The sequence below is a fragment of the Onthophagus taurus genome, chromosome 1 (assembly GCF_036711975.1).
Source record: "Onthophagus taurus isolate NC chromosome 1, IU_Otau_3.0, whole genome shotgun sequence".
Classification (NCBI taxonomy): Eukaryota; Metazoa; Arthropoda; class Insecta; order Coleoptera; family Scarabaeidae; genus Onthophagus; species Onthophagus taurus.
Window position 1 is genome coordinate 18287229 of NC_091966.1, and position 24373 is coordinate 18311601.

At 33.1% G+C, this 24373-nt stretch overlaps 1 protein-coding gene across 4 annotated transcripts in view; it reads right to left on the bottom strand.

Annotated features, from left to right (window-relative positions):
* Window positions 1–24373, bottom strand: part of LOC111424712 (peptidoglycan recognition protein 3-like) — a 76134-nt gene that overhangs the window by 40999 nt on the left and 10762 nt on the right. For 3 of the 4 annotated variants that reach the window (XM_071197918.1, XM_071197916.1, XM_071197925.1), the window contains exon 2: window positions 9399–9470. In XM_071197918.1, coding sequence (XP_071054019.1) covers window positions 9399–9470 — 72 coding nt within the window. Of the gene's footprint in view, window positions 1–9025; window positions 9133–9398; window positions 9471–24373 lie in introns of those variants that run through there. The other variant, XM_071197921.1, reaches the window with a different exon arrangement.

The following is a 24373-nucleotide window of genomic DNA, read 5'->3' on the forward strand; positions in this document are numbered from 1 at the left end:
ACTGCAGATTAGTGGACGACATCTAATCTTCCAAGTTGTTTTTACATCTTTCGCAATTAATTAATTAACGGAATCGATTTGCTTCAAGAGCAAGTATGGTAATGTTCTGAATAGCTTGACCTACCTAATTGCTGTATCCGTGATTTAAGAATTACTTTCTATGACATGGTTTATCTCATAGCGTCTTCACTACCCCACACTACAAATAGCGCATAAATGATCGTACCAACAAAGTTTACGGCTACTCTTTTGTTTAGAATTTGTGGAATAAAGGCCTTCGGATTAACCGTGCTTGTGATTTATATATTTTTTAATTTTAACAACAAATTCTTAACAATCTATATTGTTATGTATCCGAAAAAAGGTCAACGGAGTGTAAAGAACCCACTAAAACAAAACCGGGGAAACCCAGACTGATGATGATTTTATTTTCTCACATGGTATATTATTACAACGGTTTTTATTCTTTCTAGGCATAGAAAGAAGGATAATAGTGTGCAGAAAAATAGTCGGTCACACTCGAAGGAGTGAACAAGTGACCAGAACACTGAGATATGGTCAAAATCAGTGCGAACTTCCCACTCTTTGCTACAGGCACAGAAGTGCGATGGAATAGCATGTACATAATGTTGCAACGATTGGTTGAACAAAAACGTGCAGCAACCTAGAAAATGTTGAAGTTTCATTTCAACTATGTTAGTCAAAATGCATAGCAATTCCTGTTTCAATACAGACAATAGTAAGATAAGTGGTCATTCCTAAAAGTGGCAAGATAATGTCTCCATTCGACATTGTTCCTAATGTTTAGGCACTGCTCACTACCTAAATATGATGTTATACATAAAAGAGAACGAAAAAAAATTAAGAAAACATGAAAGATAAGCACATCTCTATAGATCACTATAGTTATTAGAAAAATGTAGAAAGTGTTCGTTATTAAAGACTTTTAATATTGACTTTGAATTTGTTTAACCTCTTCACGTGCACACTCGAATTATCTCGAGCGGAAAAACCCGGACAAAATTTGCACGCAAAATAATATTGTACAGTAGAAACCACGACAGGTGGCAGTAAACTATCGTTTTCCGCTCTTACAAATGCCATACGTAGTAAATTAAAATTCACAAACCGCTAGAGAGTAATGTGTGTTAGAAAGAGATAGCATTAGTTTAATATGATTGCTGTACAATTCAAATCGAAACGTCTTGCGACCGTTGTCGTGAATCTGTTAGTGTTTTCAAAAGCAGAAAATATTTTCTTTGAAAGGAAAATCATTAAATACACTAACATAACCTACATTTAAATGTACTATGTGGTGAAATAATCTAAGTCGTACGTCCATATCTTGATTCATACCATTTTTAAGCGATGACTCACTGCCAGCTTTCGTGGTTTCTACTATATGTCATACTATATGTGATATCTATTTGATATCATCTGAAGAGTAATCGTGCCAATTTAGAGCTTTTTTGAATGAACGTTTGCCGAGATATGGAGTTTTGAAGAGCATGGTGAAAATTGCCGAGAAAAATTTTAAATCAAAATAACTCGAAAACGAAAAACGCTAGGTACCAATAACTTTTATCAAAGCAAACTTATTTTTTCGCATATAATTAAAAGGTGCAATAAAAACTATAGTATATTATTCCATTTAAAATAACGAAGTTGTGGTCTGCTTCTGGGGGACCGGAAGTGGCCGCCATCTTGAATATACTTTAGATCGAAAGATCGGTATGAACGGAAATAATTCATCCCATTCCGTCAACATCCCAAATTATTAAAATGTTATCAACATATCTGCGCCACAGAACTATATTATTATTATTAAAATTATCTTTGTGTAAAATTATGTTTTCTATATTATTAAGGAATATGTCGGAGAGAAGACCGCTCAAGGGGATCCCATTGGAAGACCCTCATTATATTTGTAAAATTTATCATTGAATTGACAGAAATTTTGTTCTGTGCATATCTTAAGTAAATTAAAAATATGTTCAACATTTTTTGAGTCTACTTTCTGTGTTTCGGTTACTGGAACGTTGGTATATAAATTTGTGACATCGAAAGATAGTAAAGTAAGGTTTTTATTCAAATGTAAAGTTTCTATAAGTTCATATCTATTGGTGATGGCCAGAGCCCGGACAGTTTAGGAAAATTATCCTAAAATGCCTCCCACTCCAGTCTCAATATTCAATCGAAGCGTGCGAAGCTGTCAAATACGTCATACCTTATGTCACGAAATAAATTATAAATTAATTTATTAATTATAAATTTAATAAAACCAAAAATGTATACGTAATAATTCAGTGCGTATTTTTATATTATTTTTATTAATTTATTAATTAATGTTGCACTGCAAGTTCTTCGCTAAGGTACGCTCATCGCTCTTCGAAATTCAATTTTGAAGATGGAGTAACTTAAATGATGTCAAAAGCGACAACAACGTACTTACGTCGTTGTCATGGAATTCGTTTCGTGTAGAGGGGCGCACTTTTCCTAAACTGTCCGGGCTCTGGTGATGGCATACTCAGCCTTGAAATTTATGACATTTTTGAAAAATTGGATTAAGAATTCGCAAATTCTGTATGTGCTTGAATCTATAGACGATATGATAGGTCTAATAGGAAATAGTTATTTATATTACAAGTGGGCTAGAAACATAATTACAGTACGAGTGTGGAGAATTGCACGACGAGGTCGTAGACCGAGTCGTGTAATCACACGAGCAGTCATCCAAGCAGTCCAAAGCAGTCCAAGCAGTCGTAGATAAATTATTTTTATGTAATTTGATAAAGTAATGGAATTTTTGGGTTCATAAAGTATAATCCATAAAGTATGGATTAATATTGTTGTCTTTTAGAAAAGTTTCTGCATCTTTTACTACCTTCATTGTCTTATTGTGAAAAGATTTTTAGGATTTTTGTTAATCTCAATGAAATTGCTTTCCTCAAAAAACGTTGGAGTCTTTGAAATGTATAAATGTTATCTAAACTAAATATTATCTAAAATGACCAAACCTGCATTTTTATCAGCGTTTGTCACAAGTTGATAAATTGAATTGTTAATTGACATCATTATGCGTAAATTTAATTAAAATTAATAATTTATAGAAGTGAAATACTTAATTATCTTTCCACGTGTGCTGTCCACCGTTTTTTAGTTAACATCTGTTACGTTAAAAACAAAGAGTTGTTCCTTTAAAGGTTTTATATTTAACTAACAGTTTTTGAAAGAAATTAGAGTGACTGCAAAAAATGTTCACTCACTCGTTGCTATGAAAGTCGGCAGAGGGAATGCAAATAACAACCTTCAACTCTCGTATCCAAGTTAGAAACTGACAATTTCGAAGGCAGGATTCAACAATAGTATATTGCAGTACAAGTGAGGAAACCATGATTTTTCATTAACGCGTGTGTCGGATGGAAAGACATACAAGTTAGTGGAAAATATTAGTTTTCCACGTGTGCTGTATAACGTTTTGTTCAATCCTGCTATTTAGAGAAAACCCAGTCTTAAAATTCGTTAATTCGAAATTATAAAATTATGTCGACATGTCGGCGACGACAGCAGTTTTTGACATTGTCATGCTCTTAATTGATGTAAACAACTATTTGTGTCAAATTGTTAATTGTCATCATTATGCATAAAATTAATAAATTGATTAAAATTAATAATTTATACAAGTGACATACTTAATTAACTTTCCACGTGTGCTGTCTACTGTTTTTTAGTTAACATCCGTTACGTTTAAACAAAGAGTTGTTCCTTTAAAGGTTTTATATTTAGCTAACAGTGGTTGAAAAAAAAAAATTCACTCACTCGTTTCCATGAAAGTCAGCAAAGTGAATGCAAATAACAACTTCCAATACTCGTATCCAAGTTAAAAACTGACAATTTCGAAGGTAGGATTGAACTATTAAACAAAATTATTTTCAGCTATACAAGACGTTTCCCTATTCCTATGTATCTTTTTACATATGCTGATTAGCTGTCTTAAATTCTACAATTGCATATCTTGTTTTCAAATTTTGAATGCAAAGTTGACAAAGTTATTCATTATTTTATAAAAATTTTTGAAAATTTATGTGATCACTTAAAATTCGTTGTCAGCATTAATATTAAATATTCAAGATTGCAATTTGGCATATCGATAAACAAAGCTTGAATCTTTCGAACGCCGCTAATACTATTGGATGTTATTATACAGGATATTTACCAGAAGCGATTTGTATTCGTCTAAGAAACGAATCACTAGCTTTCCGCAGCATGTTTACGTTTATTATTCCAAATGCATCGCGAATACGATTCATCATATTATCTTTTGTCGTTGGTGGTTCTTCCAATACTAAACTCTTTACGTACCCCACAAAAAAATCCTATTTTGTTAAATCGGGAGAAACTGGCGACCATCTAATAGGGCCTTCTCTGCCTATCCACCGATCAGCAAATATTCTATTTAAATGTGTTGTAACAATCGTACCATAGTTAGAACATCTTCTAAAAGACCTGGCAGTTGATTTTCTAAAAAATTCAAATAAGATTCTCCGTTAATAGTTCCCTTGAAAAAATACGGTCCGATCAAATAAGATCCTACAATCCCTGCCCAGACATTTAAGGATCGATGTTGGTGGTCTACTGGTCGTATAAAATTACGATTGACAGTACCGTACTAGTGAAGATTATGGCGGTTAACATAGCCATTTTTATGGAACGTCACCTCATCGCTGAATAAAAGATAATGAAAATAATTATATTTTCGTTGAACTTTTTCTAATGCTCATTGCGATAATTCTTGTCTTTTTTGGAAATCATGTACATCAAGTTCTTGTACTAACTGAATTAGTTTAGTTCATTACTTATTTTGCGTGTACTAGTGTGCGGGTTTTGAACTACCTTTAACAAAACAGAAAGTTCGTTCTCTTCCCGAGTGAGTTCTTTTCGTAACCGACTTGTTTGGTTCTTTTAAACCTTCCTTGAAGTTTTTCAAATGCTTCAACCCTAGGAAATTGTTGCGCATTGTAGCATTTCGCTCTCCTGCACCCAAAGAATATACTATATCAATACGTTCTTCTTGACTAACATTCATTTTAATTAAACAATAGATTTTAGAAACACGTTATGAACAAATGCTAAGAAATCAAAACTCAATTGTTTAACATTTCGAATTTCTACAAAATTTTTTTCATAGTCTACTACAATTATCTCTTTATAATTGTTTGAAAACCTCTTTTCCCCAAAATACCGAGGACTAGTGTTTTCAGCGTTTCAATGTTTGGTTATTTTTTGATTTTCTCCAAAATCTATATTGGTTTATTATACATATTTTCTATCCAAACTTACATAGTTTTTTATATTTTAATGATAAATTTCTCATTTTTTCATATAAGAATATTTTTCTATAAACACTTTGTATAATACTTTTCTGGTTTTTGAACAAAAAGTTGGGTATTTCTTACAATTTCAATCCGTCAATCTGTATAATTCAGGTGCTCTATACAATGTCTAGGTAATGTATAAAATACCTGGGGTGTCTAGGCAATGTATGAAATATTATGAAGATTATTGTCCCTTAGATACTTTACCTAGGTAATGTATACAATTCTTAGGGATTACATACAGTACCTGTTGGTCGACCGGCAATGTGTAAGATAAATAAATTTTGGTCTGTATTTATCAATTTTCACCCATAATAAACTTTTTTATAATCTATAAGTTATTGTACAAAATCAAGTAATAAGTATTAAAAACTTAGGAAACGAAATAATTCTAACTATTGTGACATTTTGAAGTGCATAAAATCTTACTTTTGCGATATGAACACTTTTTAGTATCACAGTGTTTTTTGCAAATACATTTAATAAATCCCTGACATGTCCCCGTAGATTGCAGATTCGCAACTGTATGGAGCGTCGTTTCTTGATTAGGGAGATCTTCTTTTTTCAGTAGTTCTTGACGACAAACTGTAAACTGTTGTCTTAAATACAAATTCTTTACAACACCTTGCTTTGTTCCTATTTTATAAAGTTCGTCATTCGTTTTATGTAAGACTACAGCTAGTGTATTGCGAGCATCACCACAACCTCTGTCGACTTCCGGAACAGGGATTTTTACAGTGGTACCCAATGGCATATGGGGAAATCTTTTTCCAGAAGTGTTAAGCATTTTCTGAGCTTGCTCTGTTAAATTATCATTGGAACTACAGCTAAAGCGTTTTTTAAGCGTAATGGGCAAACAGCTTTAGAACCATACGTCTTCTGTCATATCTTTTTCCTTCCCTGTTCTCGCTTTTTACACACATTGCCGGCTTCGCATTCGGTATTTTATAGAATACCTAGGTAAAGTCATATTTCATATATTACCATTATAGGTATTCTATAAGTTGCCTAGGTATTGTATAGAATACCGGATTATACAGATTGCCGGTAATATATACATTTTTACTTGGTAACGTCTGTTAACGTAATTTTACATTTTAATGTGTTCATTTTGTTAAATTATAAATTATTTTATACAAAAATCCTTGTCTATGTAACACCATCTATATATTGTGATGTAATTTTTAAGAAGTGCCAATTTTTGATGACGAGTAAGTTTACATTTTAATTAATTATAAGAACAATTTAATATTATTTGCCATTAACTTGTAGCGCTTCTAATGATTACTCAAAATCGAAACATGTAAAGCAGATATTTTATACTTAATAAACCAGTAACAAAGTACAAACTACAATTTTCATAATTTTCATTTTTAAACTGATTATAATATACTGGTAAATGGATTACTACAATCAGGTTTATGCCGATATTTTAAAAACAGTCTAATTATCTCAAGAACAGTCTAATTACACGTGTTAGATATACCATATGCTTAACAAAAATAAAAGGTAATTAATAAGACCTTCCGAAGCCATAGAGAAATGTTCCATTTAAAATAACAGAGTTATGGTTCTCCAAACATTGCATAAATAAATCGATTCTGATAAACACTGGACCTGTATAATAACATCCAATAGTATTAGCGGCATTCGGACGACCCAAGCTTTGTTTATCGATATGCCAAATTACAATCTTGAATATTTAATAATAATGCTGATATCGAATTTTAAGTGATCACATGAAATTTCAAAAATTTTCACAAAATAATGAATAACTTGGCAACCTTGCATTCAAAATTTGAAAACAAGATATACAATTGTAGAATTTAAGATAGCTAATCAGCATATGTAAAAAGATATCTAGGATTCCATTTAAAAAAATTAAGTTGAGTACGGTCCTGGAATAGTGAAACACCTTGTATAACTGAAAATAATTTTAATCGATGCAGCTTTCATGGTAATATATGATAACATGAGAACATTTTTTTTATTTTCAACAATAAAGCCACTATCTTCCGTCCCCGCACTATTGACTCACCCTGTATATGAATTTTCAAATGTACTGCTTATGAAAGCAAATATATCGTTTTAAAATAATTATTAGTATATTACCTTAACAAAATTACCTCAAATTAAAAGGAAATAAGTTCAATAATATAAGAAATTATTAGTTACTTTAAAATTATGAAATATATTTAATGGATAATTATCAAAAAAAAGGAAGTAACAATGATTACTTTTTACAATCCACTTAATCGCATTGTAATTTTAAAACGAAAATATTTTTTTACTCCTTTCAGTGTGCAACCGTACAATTTAAAATAGATTCTAACTTTAAAACGTTGATTGAATAAATTGATCTTTTGTAGCCTATACATATAAGCTATTCTTTAATCCGGCCTTTTTTTTAATAAAGCATCTATAAATTAGAGACGTGTCTTCCAGTGAGTCATCATAATTTCCGCTAACATATGATCATCTAAGAGAAAACCCACCAAGTATGTCAAATAGATAATAATACTCACTTTAAAGACTGAGATCTCGGTAACCATTTTATTATTAAATAATTAATTACGTTATAAATCGCTGAACATTTTTACAGTTTTTGTGAATTCCAAATTTTTTGATTTGGTTCGAATTCGTCTCACACAAATGACTGTGTTTAATTGTCTCAAAAAATCTATTAATATATACGTATTCATATCACTGTTATAAGATTATTATTGATAAATATCATATAGAAAACTATTAATATCAAAAATGTTTGTACATTTGAAAGCATGTTAGTTTCTATTAGCGTTATCCTGTTAACATTATCGAATATCTGAAACGTGTTATTTTATATAAATGTTCTGTTTATTTATGTTGTATGCTATTTTAAGAATATTGCTTTATGTGTTTATTTCAAAAACTAGAAAAGCATCATATCCTGTTACATACTAAGATTTAAAGCAACTTATTCTTACTTGGTATTATTTTACGTTTTTTGCTAAATTCAATCTAGATCTAATAATAAGATATAAGAATATGATAATTCTTTTTTATTATACGTTGTTGGAGTAACTAAAATTTTTCCTATATAAGTTTAAAGTATACTACCTATACTACTGTATACTACTGTATACTACTGTATTAACCTATAAGTATAATAGGTGAAATTAAAAATTTTCTGATTTTAGGACTTTAAATCATAAGAATTGATAGAAAACATTTTTGTCTTGATTTTCAAATAACTATTAATAATTATTTTACGCATTATCAAGAGGTTTAATATACAGTAGTATAGATATTATGGCAATTATGAGATTTAGCTTAATCCAAAATTCAATCAATCATGATTTTGTTTATAACACAATGTGTTATCTGGATATTGTACTTGATTTTTTTTTATCTGTATAAAACCAGATGTGCGTGAGACTTTTGTTTATATTTTTCAGCGTGTTATAAAATTCCCACGAACAGTAGGCGTCCAATATGTTAAAGCCAAAATTTATTAAACATTCGATTTTGTTTAATATAAAAAGATGTGAATAAGGCGCCTTATTGTGTAATTTCATTTAGATCATAAACTTTAACTTAAATTACTTAATTGATTAGTAAGTATATTTTAGAAAAAATAATGTTTTAAAAGTTTTAAATGTTCTACTTACATCGACATTTGCATTGACACTCCGGGTTACCGCGGAACTCGGGTTTAATAAAGTGTTCTTTTTCCCACATGCTTTACGTATATCTCTACAAATACTATAGGATTGAAGTACTTGACAGGGTGTATTTATATAGTATACGCATGATTTTTTTAAATTACAAACATGAGTCGCTTATCTTTATCGGTAACACATCGAACCCATTAAATTGGTAAACAATTATTTTTATGATTCGAATTAGTTTAAATTTGTTAGAAGAAATTTGAATGACGAAATTACCCAGAATACTCAACATTTTGAAAATAGCTGTTTTTGATCTTATCTTGTGGTAATCTTATTTTAGTTAATATCATTGTTATAGAAAATTAATACTTACCGACAAATCTCAAATTGAAATAACGCTCATTTTTTTCAAGTTGGAGGTACGGATTTGGCAATTTCGGATATTCTAAAAAAATAAAAATAAAAATATAAATATTTAAAGAAATTTACATTGATTTTAATTTAAAATAAGTTGTGAATAACTAATTTATTACAGGACGTTATGAATACCGAGATTATTTAGCGTTTGTTGTCGTTTCGTTCAACTACTCGATAATAGATGTGAGCAATAACATGTTATTGTTATAATTATATTATTGTTATTATTACCTTTAAAATAATATTTATTTTTGTTGATAAAAGAACAAGGTATATCAATTAGTGATGAATGTGTTTTTAAAGGCTTTGTTTATCTATTTAGAAATGTAAACAGATTATGAAATAGTTAAAATGTTGTGTAGAGGTAAATCATCAATATCTAAAGTTCCTCGTTTGCACAATAATACCTTTCAATAGTTTAAACATAACTTTATAAATAAGAAAATGTAGAGGTTTTTTAAATCCACAAATTAGCCATTAAAATACGATTTAAAAATTCTTCTAAAAAAAAACTGCATTTAATAGAAATTGAAAAACTCCATCACCAAATAATAGTACATAGTTCCTTTAGATCAGTTACGCTTTATGTTTTACCACTTCATACTCTTATTTAACCATCTAACTCAATTAAACTATATTATACATAATGCATATGAATCAAGCTGTCCAACAAAACACAAGAGAGCACAATTCAATGTGCCTTGGTGAAATATGGACCTTGAACAACAGCGAGTCCTGGTTTTTTAGATTATACCGGGTGTTTCATTTAAAATGACATATGCTTATATCTCAAAAACAAAAACTCGAATCGAAAAAAGTTTCAAGTAAACATTTTTTGGTGAGAAAAAGGTGAGTTGTCTAAAGGCCCTTCTGACGTCATTTTTATTTTTTCAAATGGTACATACTTTTTTCTTTCAAAGTCTGATTAAACAACTTGACAAACTGATTACTTTTTGATTAAAAAATTTTTTCTTAAACTCTCCGTTGTGATATGATATATCAACAAAAATAAAATAACATGTTTCAAAATGTAATTAAAACAAATTAATTAATAAAAAAAACGATTTAACTAATCGTAAAATAATATTAAAATTCTTCTTAACTTTTCAAATCGTCTTAGAAAATTGATTAAACATTTTTTTTTAATGTTTATAAATCTTAGTAAGTAAATCTTGTTCTAAACTTTGTTTGGATGTGCGCTAACTTGCACGTGGGATAAAAATTTCAAGCGAAAAAATCATTGTGATCAAAGCAAAAATGGAGCACTTCTCTACTCCACAGAAAATTCAGATGGTGTTAACTTACGGTCCGAAAGAGGTCCGAAAGCTTTTTAACCGGGCCAAGACATTAGGTGAATGGGAGAAATATAAACAGGCTCTAACGAATTACACCAAAAACATACGTAAGGCAAAAAGAAAGTCTTGGAGGAGGTTCTGTGAGGGAGTGAAAGACACACCCAGCAGTGCAAGAATTCACAAGATTCTCGCTAGAGATCCGGCACTACCCCTGGGCTCACTTAGGCGGCCTGACGGTAGTTTTACGGACTCCAGCAGAGCCTTATTGTAGCTTCTCATGCAGACTCACTTCCCAGGAAGCCTGATGATGAGGGCCGATAATGCCACAGCGGGCTATTCCTGCAAGGCAAAGCGCCCCTCAAATACGGATTGGAGTGTGGCTAGAAAAGTCGTCACTTACACATCCGTGGACCAGGCAATTCAAACGTTTAAGCCGTTCAAATCGCCTGGAGAAGACAATATATTTCCTGCTTTGTTACAGCAGGGGAGGTCTTTGTTGTTGCCAATTTTGGTAAAAATTTTCAGAGCGAGTGTCGCCTGGAAATATGTGCCGGCAGAATGGACTAAGGTACGGGTATCTTACATACCCAAAGCGGGCCGTTCGGTCCCTACTTCTAATGCCTTTCGACCTATCAACCTAACGTCATTTCTGCTGAAAACCCTTGAAAAAGTTCTGGAACGGTATATCCGTACGGTGCCATTGGTATCTGGTCCACTGAGTCGCCACCAGTATGCTTATCAAGCGGGAAAATCAGCAGAATTGGCTCTACACAACTTAGTTGGTAGAGTATCCAGGACGCTGAAGGATCAAGAAATCTTGGTTTGTGCGTTTCTGGATATAGAGGGAGCGTTCAACAACGCAATACCACAATCTCTTGAAAGAGCTGCTCTTGACAGGGGAGTGGAAGCAACTATAGCGGGTTGGATCCGCAATATGCTAGATAGTAGAATAGTTTCTACTTCACTCCACGGTGATACAATACGCTTCATTGTCGTTATGGTCAAAGGAACCTGTTTGCCGAGGATATCTAAAGTCCTCCAGGTGACCCTAGATACCATTTGCGCTTGGTGTAAGGGAGAGAACCTCTCAATAAACCCACAAAAGACAATTGTTGTGCCCTTCACCAGGAAGCGAAAGTTGGATAGACTAATCCGCCCATCTATCCAAGGTGAAGAAATTCCTTTCTCAAAGGAAGTCAAATATCTAGGAGTAATCCTAGACAAAACCCTGTCATGGAATGGACATTTGCAGGGAGTTTTGTACAAAGCTAGACTATCCTTGTGGACTTGTCGCAGTCTTTGTGGAAAAAATTGGGGTCTTACCCCTGAAAGACTGTGCTGGCTCTATGTGACTGTGGTTAGACCTATGATTACATACGGAGCAGTAGCCTGGTATAGGAAAGTCCGACAGACTTCAGTTATCAGCAGAGCCGCGACGTTTCGGGCTGTTGATGTCACCATCTGTATAAAGCGGCGAACGGGTTATAGCGTAGTAGTAACATGCTTCTATCGAGCACATCGATGTACCGCAACGTAACGATACTGGTTGAATGCTGACCCATGTAAAATTTGTGTGGGTTCTCTGCGGTGCAGCGTTCAATACGTGTTTGGCCGATTGTCTGACTAAAACTCAACCAGTGGCGTGGTATACTATATGTGGCGTGATGTGGTCCGATTCTCTACAGCAAGGAGACGAGCCGCCAATGACTTGCCCGACAACGTCGTGGCTCTGGTTATCAGTAAACTTGTCCTACCAATGGGCTGCGGAAGACATTATAAGCACTGATATTGTGCTATCAATGCCGTCAGATTTGGCGGTATCAGTGATTAATGCTCGATACCAGATTGTACTGCTTGAGCGGCAGTCCTGAATCGAAAAAGAAAATTCTCTGGTTCGCGCAGACATTTGCTTGTACACAGATGGATCAAAAACGCCTGAAGGGGTAGGAGCAGGAGTATACTGCCAGACGCCTCGAATTAAGCAAGCCTACAGCCTGGGTACGTACTGTACTGTATTCCAGGCGGAAGTATTTGCTATTGACATGGGTGCTAAAATCCTTCTTGAAAGAGGGGTGAAGAACATGACAGTGCGAATTTTCTCAGACAGTCAAGCCGGTCTTCAGGCGCTGCAAGCCGCGAAAACGGTGTCGGCTCTGGTTAATGATTGTAAGAGAACATTAAACACACTGAGTTGTGATAACAGAGTCTCTCTGATCTGGGTCCCGGGTCACTCTGGGGTTGCTGGCAATGAAGCGGCAAATAAGCTAGCACGAGATGGCAGCGCTGAAGCGTTTGTGGGGCCGGAACCAGCAGTTGGTGTATCATTTGCGATGGCCAAATATAGGATTGGACTGTGGGCTGAAGAGAGACTTCGCCTACTGTGGACCAGTTCTCCTGGAATGAGACATGCTAAGGTGTTTATTAACATCGCCACTGTCAAACCCGGGAATATTTTAGGATTTGCCCGTAGTAGCATAAAAGTTCTAATGGGTGTTTTTACTGTGCACTGCCGATTAAAAGCACACCTCAACTTGTTGGGTTTAGCCGACGATGTTGAATGCCGACTATGTGCGGAGGAAGCAGAGACGGTTGAGCATGTTTTATGCCACTGCCCTGCCGTTAACCGTATCAGATTCTCGATTTTTGGGTCGCAGTTTATCTCCTCAAAAGATCTGAATGACCTTTCGCCGAGCAAGGTATTAATGTTCGTTAAGAGCATTGGACTGCACGGTGAAATTTGATAACGATATCTATCAGGGTACAATAGATCCTTAGGGTCGCGGTGCAAGGTTGGTTGGTCCGCCTACCCGATATGTATTCTATGTAATATAATGTAATGTAATGTAAGGTGATTTCAAAAATGAAGAAGAATTTTAGTACTATTTTACGATTAATTAAATCGTTTTTTTATTAATTAAATTTTTTTAAGTACACTTTGAAATATGTTGTTTTATTTTTCTTTTTGTAGATATCTTCATAATGCAGAATTTAAGAAAAAAAAATTTTAAGCAATAAATACTTAGTTTGTCAAGTTGTTCAAGACGTTGAAAGAAAAAAGTATATGTGCGATTTGAAAAAATTAAAATGACGTCAGAAGGGCCTTTAGGCAACCCTGAAAAAAAATTTGCTCATGTGTACCCTGTGCCCCCATTTTCACCAAAGAAAGTTTACTTGAAACTTTTTTCGATTCGAGTTTTGGTTTTCGAGATATAAGCATATGTCATCTTAAATGAAACACCTGTATAATAAATTCAGGCACTCAAAACTCGAACGTACATGGGACCTCCATAGGAAAGCCCTAACGTAGTATAACTTGGATATTCCAAAAGACAAACCTGGCTCGCTCGCATAAGGTTTTGACGAAAGACCATAACACTGATCTAGGCCACCTATGCAAATAAGATGGCAAATATACTGAGGATGCTATGGAATCGCTGGAGCTCTTATTCAGTACACACTTGCCTATCTCAAAAGATTGCCCTGATGCGGATGCCGACCCTGAAATAATGGACATAAACCGTGCATTCGGCAGGGTTTGCAACATAGCTGGAAACATCTTCACACCCAACAGAGTGAGGTGGGTGAAATATTTCTATTTCATATATTACTTATGATATATATTTATCACTTTCAAAAACGTTGGGAATTTTTTAAAAAGCGATTTATTGTTCGAAGTCAAGAATGAAGCTTATTTTATTACATTAAAACAAAGACTTGATACAAAGGATTATAAACGTGACTTATATACTATTTTCTTTATCTTTTACGGTGTCAGCATGTTGCTTATTGTTGTGGCGTGTGGTTAGTCGTTAACTCTTGGGTTGCTAATTCTGATGGCATTCTTGGATGCAGCTTATATCATGCTCCTCCACCGCTGAGCGCCAAAATTATAAGGATTGCTGTAAATAAAACTGACGAACTATAATTATTAATTTTATGATTATTGGAAAGTTCATTCAGTTTTTTATGGAGCCTGTTTTGCGTTTCGTTGAAGGTTTCTACTTTGTTTTTCTTGAGCTGGACATCTTCCAATTGCCAGTGAGGTTGTTGAACTGGTAGTTGTGCTATTTCAATTAGGTTGATATAGATTTTTCGGTCCAGGTAATGGGTTGCAGTTGTACGTAGAATATCGGTTTTTAAATTAACATGCCATTCAGATATTAATTGAATGAGAAGGTTTCAGATGTGATATGTGTAGAAGCATCTAAACTAAAAGCTTTACACAAATATTCTTGATATTGTAACTGTCTACATTCTTTTGACAGGCCAATGTACCTATCTTTATTTTCCGCTAGGAAAGGTTTCGGGATGTTCAAAACAAGATAAGATGAATTTGGCATGATAGGTAAAAGGGATCAATTGGTAGTATTGATAGATAATTGGTTCAATTAACGGTATTTCGAGAAGGAACGTGAGCACGTATACTTTAACGTACGCTTTTACGGTTATCGCCTTTTCTATTGCGTATAGATGTTCTGCAACAGGCGGTAGAACCAGATGTTGATTTACTACAGATGATTGGATGAGTTGTAGCTAATATAAAAGTTCCTCTGCAGTGATAATTGTTGTTAATAATCTGTTAGTAATTGTCAAAATATTTGTAATCGAATTTGATAAGGAAGCATGGGCCTTCAATATCGTTCACCAACCGTTGGTGAACTCAACGAAGCCTTCTCCACTCGGATTTGACAAAACAACTTAGTTGACAATTAGACACTAATTAGTTATTAATTACGTTTTCATGTGTTTATTGTCAAATTTTAAACGAATTCGTCACTTCGAACTTGTTTCTGAAGAAGGTTGCAACATGGCAACCGAAACGTCAAACATTTTTTCAAAAAGCGCACGGCTTATCCCGAAAGATTCTAGTTCTAGGTCTAGTGTTAGTTTTAGTTTAATGTTTTAAGATTGTCTTCATAAGTTCGTAATATTCCTTCGGCTAAATGTATTTGTGATTGAATATTGGCGATGATTCTTCTGCATCCATGTTTCCCGTTATTGCTTTTATTATTGATCCAGCAAAATTTAATGCTCCTCTAGTTTTTCGTACTATTGGGATAAGTTAATGTTCTTCGTAGATAATTTGGTTAAATAATCGTTGAAGTTCTCCGACTAATATTTGTAATGAGTGTTTGGTGTCATTATCTGTTATATTGCTGATAGTATCCTATAGTTGGTTTAGTTGTAATTCCAATTGGTTAATTTGGTCGGTGAGTGGTTGTAAATCGCAACGTATTACTATTGTCGAGTGAGTTATTTGATTTTTCGTGATTCCTATGGGATTTGTCTCTATACATCATACAGATCATACTCCATATTCTTTGGAGTATATTGGGATATTCTTTTTTTTTGGGACCTTTTCCCAATACATTACTTTTTCTTTCCGTATTTCTTGATTTAATTCATTTCTTACTTGCGTACATGTTTTAAATTCATCTTCTGATGGTGAGATTCTATTCCATTTCTATTTCAAAATATTTATATTTATCACAATTCTCAATTTTTTCGTTATAGGGTTTTTCCAAATCGTCCCCGTACACATATAGGCTGTCCTGAAACTCACCGTCAAGTGAACCGGTGAGGTATGATGTCAACCCATACCTGTTCTGGTAAAAATACGAAAAAAATTCTGCCTCTTACAATTAGTTAAGTGGTAAGTAATAGACATATTTTTGAAAATGTTTAAAATAGGTCCCGTTCATTATATCTTTAGGTACTACGTTCAGAAATGTTTGGAATTTAATAATGATTTTTTTAATGATGTATTCTTCATGAATCATGCTACTATACTATAGCAGCCACAAATCAAACAACAAAAGTCGTTAATTTTGCAAAAAAAAGTATTAGTTTGATTGAGTTAAGGTTGAAAGAATGTATGCCTATTAAGTTTAATACACGATTTCTAAACAAAGGGGTAGTACAACATCCTTGGCAAGTTATTTTAAATGATGGCCTGTTTAGTCAAGATTTCAAAATGGTATAATACTTGCCATTTTTCTTTTCCTAAAGACTATTATTGCCTGTTTTTCTGCAAAAAACGCGTTATTTAAAAAATTCATACTTTTGTATGTTATTTGTAATTCCTCCAAAATAATTTAACAACTTTGTTAGAACCTGTGGCACTCAATATCTACAGAGAAATGTGGTTTCAACAAGATGGTTGCCCAGCTCATTATGCTTGTCCTGTACGGGATTGCATACAGAATACTTCGGCACTGAATACTGTACGGAATTCGATTACTTGGCCTCCTCATTCTCTGGGCATAAATCCCCTTGATTTTATTATTAGGATTGCATAAAAGAAACAGTGTATTAAAAACCGATTGAAAATTTCGCCGAACTGCGCCATAATATTTATGCAGCAGCAGAAGGAATAAATGCAAAGAGATTTGCGCAACTAGTTAAAAGATCTTTTCTGCAAACAATTTGAGCATTTGCTTTAGTTTTAAGAAAATAATGCTATAATATTAATAATAAATAAATTAATAATTCCTTTTGTTTGTTTAATTTTGTCTTTAGGTTAACCTTATTTGAAATAGTCCTTTTGCAAGACGTAGGGGCAACCATCTTGTTGAAACCACATTTTGCAGTTCGTAGATATTGACTGGCACATCTTCTAACAAAGTTAAGAGGAAATAAAGAGTAAATACAAATAGCATACGAAAGTATGAATATTTCAAATAACGTGTTTTTTTTTGCAGAAAAACAGGCAATAATATTTTTTATGAAAAGAAAAATAGCAAGTGTAGTACCATTTTGGAAACATGACTAAACAGGTCATCACACCAGGACTTTTGTTGTTTGATTTGTGACTTCTATAGTAGCATGGTTCAGAAGGAACACATTCTTAAAAAAATCACTATTAAGTGTGAACATTTCTGACCGTAGTACCTAAACATATGATGTACGGGAACGATTTTTAACACTTTCAAAAATATGTCTGTTACCACTTAACTAAGAGACATGGAATTTGTTTTCTCATTTTTACCAGAACTTGACGTTGAGTTTCGAGACATCCTATATACCTGGTTGTTGTTATATTCATTGATTGATATTCATTTTTATATTCTTTTTTGATCTTTTACCTTATGTATTCAATATCATCTTTGCCTTAGGCATCTGCAAGTTGAAGAATGAATACTGGAGTATCATTTAATTCTAACCCCATTCTTCCAGTTGTTTAATACATGCTCATATATATTATGAACTGAGTGTGTGAGACACAGTATCCTCATCTATGCCTTTTCCACACCAAGAAAGCTAGAAATGTTCGTTTTTCGATTTTTATCTTTGTTTTGCAGACTCTATAGAGTTCTTTCAGAGCTTTTATTAAAAAAATGATTAATTAGTGATTCTTCCACAACCTGCCATAGTTTATATAAGAGAATGTTATCATATCCTTTCTGGAGGTTTATAAAGAGTAAATGGGTTCCTGTCTTGGTGGCGATCTTTTTTCGTCCATTTGTCCGATCTACAGGCGCTGGTCAGGCGAATGCAAAATTTAACGAATCTTTAACAAAACTACAATCGAACGAACAGTTACTATTAAATAAACTCGATGAATATATGAAGCATGAATCCAAAATTCATAAAGAAATGTTCTATTTTCAATTGCAAATTCATTTTGAAGAACTTTTTGAATCTTATATGCTAATAGAATCAGAAATTCAACATTTAACTTTGGGAGTAACTTTCGCAAAACTTAATGAGTTTTACGCGCCTGTAATAGACACTAAATTGTTACTTAACGAAATTCAAAAAATTCCTCAAGAACTTGATAGCAATAATTTACCCTTAAGTCCGAACATTGACACCTTGAACTCAATTATAAAAATTAGCTCGTTTCAATCGTACATTACGCAGGATAAATTTGTTGCAATTCTTCAAATTCCTCAAGTAACTAGCGAAATATTTAAATTATATCATGTAGTTCCGTTTCCATCTTTCCTAAATCAAACCTCGATTCTTATTCCTAGTTCTGAGTATGCTGCTGTATCTTACAGTAACACGCTCTACGTAAGCCTTGGTCCAGAATATTTATCTAAATGCAAGTCGCTGACTAATGTTTTTATTTGTTCGAGTCCCATCGTCATGGAATTAAGCACAGGCCCTTGCGAAGTTCAGATCATCGCTCGAAATGATAAATCAAGTTGTAACCCAATCAAGTTCCAAAAAGGATTGGTTATCAACGAATTAAAAGCTAATTCCTGGCTTGTTAGTACCGCAGATAAAATAATGGCAACGGTGTGCTGCAATGGCAACTGCAACCCTGCCGAAATCGAAAATAATGTGAAGATTTTCTTATCTTGGCCATGTTTCGCAACACTGAAGAAGAGAAGACTTCAAACAACGCGCGACTACTATCAGGAAACGTCAATTGAAAAATTTGAAAATTTTATGTATAAAGATAATTTTAAACCTTTTTATGATAACACTACCGAAAAACCTGTAAAATTAAATGATATAGACTTATCAGATTTTAACACTATTCAGAAATTAATTAAAGATCAGCACAACAAAATTAAAAAAATTGGGAATTATGAAAATAAAGTCCATACCCATTCTGTACTATCAATTATTGCTGTAATTTTAATTGTATCGCTGTTTCTTTATATGTTAACCAAATTTATAATTAAAGTGTATAGACGTAAACAAAATAATCAAACTCATTCGGGTCCCCAGCCCGCACCACGGTCGAGACCCATTAATTTACGTACAATTTTTGAAAATTGAACGTTTTCTTAGGGGGGAGGTGTTACGGTCCTGTGTACGATGCGTGCCTGGTGTCCGGTGTTATATTTCGTTAACACGACGAACACCGTGTCGCGTTGTATTTGTACTTAAAAGTTAGATTAGATTGATTGTCACCGCCGACGAGAAAAGTACAAAATAAAATCTCTTCTCAAAATCTGTTTTGTTTTGAATACAAAAACCTACCAAATCACAAAACTTACATAGTTTATCTGTTTCGTTCTTTACTAATTCCCGGTCCAATTACCTTCCTGTTCTTTAATCTCTTAGTTGATTTCTTCATGTCTTATCTCCACTCTCTCTTCTTCTATATTTATAAGTTGTGACTCTTCATTCATATATGCGGGTCGATCTTCGGTAAGTAGCTTTCTGTAATACTCTTCCCACTTGTCATTAAATAGAAATTGACATTAAAATTTAATTCTATATCTTGAATGTTATAATCAAGTAAGATGTATGGGCGAACTTTGTTTACATTAGGAAATTTATAATTGAAATCAATTGCTTTTGTTAATTCAGCTTTTTTTTAAATGTTGACTAATTATTGATCTGTCAAACATTCTAACTCAATAAAACCACTTTAATTAGGGCATTAATTTTTTATTCTGATAAAGAAATTGCGTTGTCGTTACCGATTCGTTAATATTTATTTAGTTTTCCGCTGAAAACTTCGAAGAACAGACTTACGCCTAAAGTAGGCTTCTATATTGTCAATATGGTCATCAAGACTGGATAAACGCTTGACAAAAGTCAAAGATATTTGTTAGTTTGAAAATCCATGTTGCAAGTTTACAAATTTTGAGAATGGAAATTGAAACTTCTTACTTGCTTTTTAAAATTTATTTTAACGGTACCAGTTTCGGGAAAAACTCAGTTTCCCATCATCAACCGAAGTGTCAATAAAACTATCTTGGAAATTTTGTTGTTACATACAAATCAATCATGAAAACTTTTTAAAAAAAATTTTAAAAACGACAGGTGTACACATATATCTTAAATTATAAATAACATTTCTACATATAAACGAATCACGAACACGTTAAAAATGTTTGTTATCGATGTTATTAGTTCTGCACTTGATGCTTATGAAGAAACGACTGAGTCGATAAATTCGATAAATTGTAAAAAGCAAGTAAGAAGTTTCAATTTTCATTCTCAAAGATATTTAGCTGAATCTCATCGATCGTATTATATCAAGATCATCACATAAATTCATATGAATCTACGCAAATCACACCAATAGTATCTAGTACCTAGTAGTTAAGAACATAAGAGCGTAACAACGCACACTTATTTAAAGATTGCAACCATGATAGCAACTATTTGTGTTTGAATAGTTTAAATATGTATAAAATATTTTTGTTGTTGTTTAAGTATGATGGATTGAAGCAATTTAAACTGTCATAATAATTATATAACAATAATAAAATTTTTGCAAAAACTAACATTTTTTCATATGATGACGTCTTTATGAACACACAATTTTCCTGGAAATACTATGTAAATTGTAAATTACTGCCAATATTTATTGAAAGTTTATTGTATTTAAATATAAAATATGAGTTTTGATGGGACATAAAAATGTTCCAGTGTCAATTACTCTTCACTAAGGAGTTTATGCATACTACAACGTGTTTTTGATGACTCCTCTGTGTAACCATCTTCAGCTGAGTTATTTACATTTAGTTTATATGGTTGAAAGAAATGATACTACCTTATTCGGCTTTCTTAATGCAGTCAGAGCTCGCTTAACGTACATCCGCCTAACGTAAGTACGTTAGCAGATACGTACAAGATATTTTGAAATCTTTTGTTCGCCTAATGCGGTACATTAGGCCATCCGCATTAACGTATACTACCTGGAAGAGATCGCAGTTTAGTAAATTATTGATTGTAATAAAAGATAAGCAAGTTCAAGTAAAAAATGTCATACTTTATTTTAATATGTAAATAAAAAATTTATAAAATGACAGTGAGTGGTATTTAATTATTTTTAGAAACGTCTTTTGAACATAAGAATCACTATCATCAAGTGGGTTTTGTAATTGACACAAGTTATTCCACGCATTCTTCATGGTCGATTCTTTAATTTCACTCCAACTCTTTATGTTCATCAATGATCTTTGCCATGCTTTCTATACTTTTATGTAAATAGCGTGTAGCAATGTAGCAATCACAGCCATTAAGTTTGATCCATTAGTTGGATTAGTGGTCTCGTGTTTGATGGCAAAAAGATTATTTTTATATTAGGACACAGCACTTTCACCGTTATAGTAATATTACTTTAAAGGTCAAGTTATTTTTCGAGCTATAGCTTTTTACTTCTGGCACAAATAATTTTTATACCAGTCTTCAAACATAGACTTAGTCATCCAAGCTTTTCGGTTGTCTTCCAAATTATTGGCAAAGATAACTGGGAAATGCTTTTAAATTCGCTTGAGTTTTCACAATGGTAAATGAACAATGGTTTTAATTTAAAATCACCGCATTTCCACCTATTAACATAGTTTGTTAATCTGGGGAAGTTTTATATTCGGGCATACAATACTTTAGGAGAGTAACTTTCGAAATACCAATAATATGCGATCGTTATTTTGTTTCATAGCTTCCAGATATAAGGTGTTTTAAGTCATTGATCAAAGGATAATTTATCCCAATAACCCTCTATATAACAGTTTAAATTTGCCTCATTTTGTTTGCACTGTTAGTTTTAAAAATAAACAAACACCGTGTTCTGGTTCTAGGTTCATAACATAAATTTCAAAGAATGAATTCATTTTCCATTTCTTCCGTGTTATAGTCACATCAATTTAATGGAAGAAATCGGTCATTCTAGATTATACCACATTTTATACATTAAAAATCTATACGAAGGTAGCCCCCAGTTAGATAGAATTTTACATGTATACTATTTTGATTATAACAAGACAACCTCTCAACCGATTTTGACGAAGAGTATCTTGTTCTAAAGCTTAATCCTTGAAAAATACGAAAGTGGAAATGGCCGACCCGAAATCTCTTTTGAATTCCGCTTAAACGAAAAATATTGCGAAGGTACACGAAAATAACACAAAAATGAGCTTTCTTAAGTAATCACAACTCGTAAACGATTATCAAGATCTATACGTGATAAAATCGTGGTTTTACATTATGTTGTTGGTAGAGCATGAGGTTCAGAATGTTTTAGAAAAAAAGTTTTAATATAAAAGTTGTAGTAAATTGTATTCATAACAATATTGCTACTTTACACTTGCTCTAACAAGAGAATTAACACCACTGTGGCACACCGATTTTGATAAAATTTGATACAGCCATAGAATGGACTAAAATAAAGTTTGCGTATTTTTTTATACGTGCGGTAAACGCCCCTGAGCCGAGTTTTAGGGGTTGAAAGTTTGTACATTTTTGCCTATATTTCGAAAATGAAAAGTGCTATCAAAATTTGGTATATTAAAACTAGTGTTCATTTTTAATAAGCTTTCATTTTATGTATCATACATATACCACAGGGTGAAAAGGAGTAAACCACCCTTACTTTTTTAAACCGTAAATTAGTCGCGCAGTAAAATTTTTAGTGTAAAGTAATAACGACTACTGGGGGTTAACTACCCCCTTAAAAATTAATTCTATTCAAGAAGAAAGTAAAGAGAAGAAGAAGAAGTCCATGAAGAAAGTAAAGTAAAAATGTGTGAAAAGGTTATAAGGGCTGGAAATTAGGGGAAGAGGTAAATATAAAATTTATAGATAAATAAGTTATTTTATTTATTTATGAGTTGAAAACCAACTAACAAATGATAATAAATGAACTACTAATTGACGTTTATTACGTTGAATTTATTTTTATTTTACATACCTATTGTTGACAAAAATTATAGTGGTAGAAAAAATTAAGAAATTCGAATCGTTGAACCGCCGCACCCACAAAAGGAAAAACAACGATTTGCCAATTGAAACAGTTAACAATTAACAATTATCAACCGATCAAGCGTCCCATTAACAGAGGAGGAAACTAAAGTACTCGCCAAAGGCTTAAATTATGCAGTCGCTCCAAAGAAGGTTCCCAAAGAAGAAATTATATGTGAAGTGGAAGCGGTTATTCGCAGAATACCTGCAGTGAAAGCAGAAGAAATTCGTCAAGACATAGCGAGAGTGCTTAAAACAGTAAAGCCACCAAAATCAAACTTAACAATGAACGAAAGAAGAGCACTACGAACGATAAGAGAAAAAACAGACATTATCATCCTACCCGCGGACAAGGGGAATGCGACTGTGGTTATGGACAGAAAGGAATACGACGACAAGATCAAGAGCCTTTTGGACCCAGCCACCTATAAGAAAATAAAAAAGGACCCAACCGAGAAGATAATAAGGAAGATGAAAGAACTGGTAAAATCCACAGAAATCCCAGCAGATCAACAGGAAAGCTTATTCGTACAGGCTCCAGTACCACCAAGGATATATAGATTACCCAAAATCCATAAACCAGCCCTATTGTCAGTGCCATAAATTCTCCCACCTATCAGCTAGCAAAACACCTTTCCAAAATTCTGTCTCCTTTCACAGGTAAAACAAAGTCATATGTCAAAGATTCCACACATTTTGTAGAATCAATTAGGAGTATGAAGCTAGACCCTCGGGATATGCTGGTACGTTTCGACGTGGAATCTCTATTCATCAGAGTACCAGTCAAAGATGCCGTGGATGGTCTTCGCCAGAAACTCATCCCGCAGGGTTTGCCCAAGTATGTCCCAGGACTAGTGGAGTACTGCCTATCGTCGACATGTTTATTTTTATTTTACATACCTACTGTTGACAAAAATGATAGTAGTGGAAAAAAATTTTTAAACAATGATTTTTGACACCATGCATCCCCACAGATATCACC